The following is a 5,106-nucleotide window of genomic DNA, read 5'->3' as shown; positions in this document are numbered from 1 at the left end:
TATATATATATATATATCTGCATTATCACCTGTAAGTTCATTGTTCTTCTTTTAACAATATTTAATGTTCCTAAAGAGTGTTATGAAGCATTGCATATATCTTATTAATTAATACTTTTGATTACTTAAAGAAATAAATGATGAATAGTTATTTATATTTGATGTAATAAATATGAAGTTTTTGTTTTGTTTCTTTAAATATAAGAACGGGTAAAAGTAATAAAAATGATTAAAAACACATAAGAAATGTGATAAAAGTAAGAAATTAGTGGGATGCCCTTTTATTTCTCTCTTATATGATATTATACCTCAGCCGAGGGAAATAGAAAATATGAGACACACTAGTTTGGCTAGTAGCAGTAGCAGCAGATTAAAAGCTGTAAAGACAAAGATGGGACGTGTGTAGTGATAAAAACAAAAGGACCAATCATTATAATTGTTCATGTGACGTTTTCTCTGTTTCCACACTGACAAGAAAGACCACCGTCGTTGCTCTTATTAACTCCATCTGTGCAGTGTGCAACAGTCACACACACCCTTCCACACATATTCCACAAACAAATTCTATGCCTACTCCAAAATTATCAGCACATGCATCGTACCATATGTAGCTAAATTGATTAAACATTTAATGTATATATAACTGAAACTATAAAGAAACAAGAATTGTACCTTAAGAAAACAACATCACAAGAAAAAGAAAATCAGGACAAAACTAAAACACCTTTTAATAATTAATTCATCAACCAAACTCTGAGGCAAAGCATTAACTGTAGTAATTCAAAGGGGTAAAATAAAAATACAAGTTCCAGCAAGCAAGGGTATTCCACTCTCTAGTTTGTGTGAACATTATCTCGAAATTACACCCAACACAACACATTGGTCCCTAAAATTGTAAGCAACAATCTCTTCAGTAACTTTGATTCAAGATTTTTACTTCAGTCCTTGATTTTAAACAAGGTCATTCAGTACAAACGGTCACTGTTAGCAGCACACCCCTTCACAAACTTTTATTAATAAAAGTGGTTTTCAATAAATTTTAATCTATAAAAACGAGTGTATTAAAAGAGAATGCTAGGAGTGTGTTGTTAACGTTTACTCTTGTAAAATTAAGGATTGTAGTAAACATTTTTCGAAATTTTGTGACCGAAGCTTACAATTTTCACAGACTAAAGCAGTTCACTCACAATTTCCCCAGGATTCGGGTCCAGTGGTTGTCCCAAGGAATCCAAACCCATGCTGTGGCTTGAAAAGCGAGTTGCTATGATTATGATGGTGATCGTAGGCTTGGTGGTGGTAATGGTTGTACTCTACGCTCCCTCCCGTGAACGTTAGCATGTCCTTGACGTCGATGCTAACGTTCACCGCGTCGCCATTGGTGAGGCCAAGAAAGTCCCTGGTCAGACCGTCGCTATTCGTGAGGCCCCTCATGTTCATGTAGCGTTCGGGTGGCACCGAGTCCAGCTGAGTCGATCCGGTTCCCAACTCGGCCATGCTGAGCGGAGTGACGTGAGTGGGGCCCGTTATAGCGGCGGCGCCAAAGGTTGCAGCCTTCTGGAGCAGCGCAGTGGCGGAGAGGTGCGCTGACGTGGCAGCGTTGGAGGGGCGTACGTGGAGGTCACTGTAGGGTGAGGTTATCATGGTCTTGGGGGGATGATGAAGAAGCAATGAAGGAGAAGAGATGTTGTTGTTGGTGGTGGTGGTGCTGAAGATTGGAGTGTGGAAGTTGTGAGATTCAGATTTGATGGCGTTGTGGAGGGTTGGAAGGTTGCTAGGGTTAGGGTTTGGGTCCCAGGGATTGATGAAGTTGGTGGTGTTGATATTGTTGTTGTTGTGTTGTTGGGTTGGGAAAAGGAATAGGGATTGGACCAAAGGGTTTGTGGTGCTTGTGGCCAGTTGGTTTGCTGACAGTCTTGCACTTTCTTCAGCCAATGCATCACAGAATGCTCTGTGAGTTATGAAGCTGTCCTTCCTGCAGTTTTCACACAAATAATACAAATTTTACTTTCACTGCACAAAACAACCCTACAGATATTCCTTCACCCATATCACACTATATAATAAAAACATGTATCAATTATGTCTGAACTATTGGATGTAAAAATCTTCTCTTTTCACATTTTAGATATATCATTTTAAGAAACTAATAACCTTTAGTATTATAGGAGCAAGGGATTTTTTTTTCCTTATTCTTTTGGGGGTGTGTTAACGAATGAAGTGAATCATGCATGCGAATGTGGAGTTTTTGCAAAACCGAAAGAAGGACTTATTACATAACCTTGTAGAATGTGCCCCGTTTCAAAAAAGATGGGGAAAATTATGCATGGGAGAGAGTAATCCATACACGGATTGAAGTGTAAAAGGCTTAGACCTAATGGGACATGAATAGTGTCTCCGGGTCAAATTTAAAGTAGGAGAGAGAACAAAATGAATGTGGAAAATTGATGAATGCTCATGTGCTTCATGCATGGAGATAACAAAAAAATATTGGAAAATCTTATTTTGGTTAATATAGATTTTAATTGGAAAATATCTAAAGTTGGTCCAAAATTTGATATACAGTGTAAAAGAATAATCGGCATTTCGTGATGATGGCGGAAGTCTTGGGAAACTAGAGCTCATGCACGACACAGTGGTGAGAAATGTAAATGAATCCCATATATGCACTGATGATGCTAGAGGAAAGCAACTTAGCATATCAGATTTTTTTGCAGATTTATCAGGTTTCACAATGATGAAAGTTCAGAGAAAAATGGCTATACTAAAAAAATTTAAGAAAAAGTAAGAAATCATCACAAATTTTTGAACAATGTTAATTATACTTCTTTTACTTTTTCAGTAGACAAAAATAGATCCCATCATTTTCTTAGAGACTGCATCCACTCCATATACGCACATTTGTGCATATATGTTATGAGAGAGAGAATAGAAGTCTAGAAAACAATTGATCACTCTCTGACACCCTTGAAATTTTTTCGTAGCCTTAAACCCTATGAATTGAACACTCTTGTTTTTTGACATAATGTAAACATAGTACATATCATGCCCTTCATGCTGACATGCATGTGAATGTATTATCATGATAAAAAAAATGCTATTGAGTCACAGATAAAACAGTAGATAAAAACAAAAGATGTATGTATGGATTGTGATTTTGTTTTTGTTGTTAATTGCCGCGCATTCATTTGGCAGTTTTAGGATTCAGAAACAGGTAAAGTTTCAGTCACTCTTGCAAATTGACACTTGTATTTTAGCTGTGTCCACTTTCATGCAACCTACCATGGAACTTGAGCAATTAAAACAAGGGTGAAATCAAGCTTAGTTCCATTACCATAAAGAGCAAAGATCATCCAAAATTTTTTAAGAGAACCCCTTTTGATAGTTAAACATGAATTGATTTAAATCTAACATATGAACACACTTCAAAATTTCTAAATAAATAGAAGTTGAGTATACATATATATACCTGGAAAAAAGGGTTCCACAATCACATCTATATTCTCTAGTACCACAGGTTTTGGAGTGAGCTTTCCAATCGGACTGAACGGCATAGATCTTTGAGCACTTTTCACATTTCCACTTCTTCTCTCCATGTTTTCTGCAGTAATGTTTCTTAATTCCTGTGAGGTCCCCGAGAGCCCTTGAGGGGTTGTGATGAACGCATGAAGGTTCCGGGCAAACGTAGGCTTTCTTTTTCACCTCTTTGTTGTTCCTTTGCTTCAGCTTCCATGGGAGGTTATGCCCTCTCCTGTGAAGCTGAAGGTTCTGGTCTCTCTGGAAACCCTTGTTGCAGATCTCACACACAAATCTATTAGTAGCTAGAAGAGTCTTCGGTGATAAAGCAATCACTTCAGCATCCGGGTCTGAAACGTGCACAGTTTAAATCAGAAAACGAACCTAATTAACCAGCACACATGTCATCTGATAATAATAATTCACATCTCATCAATAGCAAGGATATATGTATGATGCGTATGCATATAATCCAAACTCCAAAGAGCTTATATACATATAATGATAAATTAGTTAATATTACCAGGGTTTCCAGGGAGGTTTCTCTTTTTCTTGATCTTTTGAGGTTCTTGTGGAGAAATGATTGTTGTGACTACGTGATTGAGTCCACCGATTCTTGTACCACAGGAGACAGTGGCCTCTTCAGACAAGGAATTGGAATTGGACATAACTGAAGGGAACATTGCCTTTGAAGAAAAACTCCAAGTTGGAGGAAAAAGAAAGAGAAGAAAAGCAAGATACGATATTCTAATGTCTTGGTTTGTTTGTTTGTTCCAAACCGTAGCTATGTATTTATTACCTTGGTTTCGTGATGGCTACTTTTTGCTCCTTGTTGAGCCAAGAAATGCAAAATCCTAGCTTGGGTTGGGACACGACTAATAATTATATGCAGAACCTTGCTAGTGAAGGGGTGGCAGGGACTCATAGACAGAGAAAGACATCATTTACTTTGTGGTAAAACATTACAATAAAAAGAAAAAGGTAAAATGAGTAATTAATCTCGTGAAGAGAGGAGGTGATGATGATGATGATGGTGGTGGGTTATTTTTCAAGTCACTGTCTAAGCTATGTGGATTCTTTGTCTGAACTAACTCTGAACAACTACTTTAGATATATATGTATATCTCTTTCCATATGTAAAATTAAACATGCTCATCACTACAATCCTCTATATATGCAGTCAACAAACCATATTGAAAAAAGGAAGATATAATCAATAACCTGACTTCGTTTTTCTTAATATATCTATATTATGCTAAGAGAAGTTCATATTTGTAGAGAGGAGAAGGTGATGATGACAACAGAAGTAGTGGAAAATTGTAAAACACATTAAGAAAAAACTGAACAAAGAAAGAAATTAGGGTGAAGGAAAAGGCAAGAGGACTAAAAAAGGTTAAGAAGTCTGCAGAGAGAAAAAGAGGGATGTGGATGACGGAATTGACCGGGCAAAGACTACGAAGTATCTCCTACCCACTTGACTCGTTAAATTCCCCTTTTACTTTTATATTTTATTAACAAATACTTAATTTTTTATTTATACTTATATATATATATTTTTATTTATTTATTTATCACTATTTCATTTTATATTTT

At 36.5% G+C, this 5,106-nt stretch overlaps 1 protein-coding gene across 1 annotated transcript; it reads right to left on the bottom strand.

The window, feature by feature from the left end:
* Nucleotides 1-704: 704 nt before the first annotated feature.
* LOC124828071 (protein indeterminate-domain 12-like) lies at nt 705-4,879 on the bottom strand. The gene is made up of 3 exons (XM_047301283.2): nt 4,037-4,879; nt 3,467-3,863; nt 705-1,972 (listed from the first exon to the last, which is right to left on the bottom strand). Exons 1-3 carry the CDS (start codon nt 4,194-4,196, stop codon nt 1,180-1,182), a joined length of 1,350 nt encoding a protein of 449 aa, XP_047157239.1. The 5' UTR covers nt 4,197-4,879; the 3' UTR covers nt 705-1,179.
* Nucleotides 4,880-5,106: the final 227 nt, after the last annotated feature.

Source organism: Vigna umbellata, chromosome 8, assembly GCF_029865625.1.
Source record: "Vigna umbellata cultivar VRB3 chromosome 8, Vumbellata_1.0, whole genome shotgun sequence".
Lineage (NCBI taxonomy): Eukaryota > Viridiplantae > Streptophyta > Magnoliopsida > Fabales > Fabaceae > Vigna > Vigna umbellata.
Note: the sequence above shows the minus strand (reverse complement) of the source record. Positions and strands in the feature narration are given on the sequence as shown.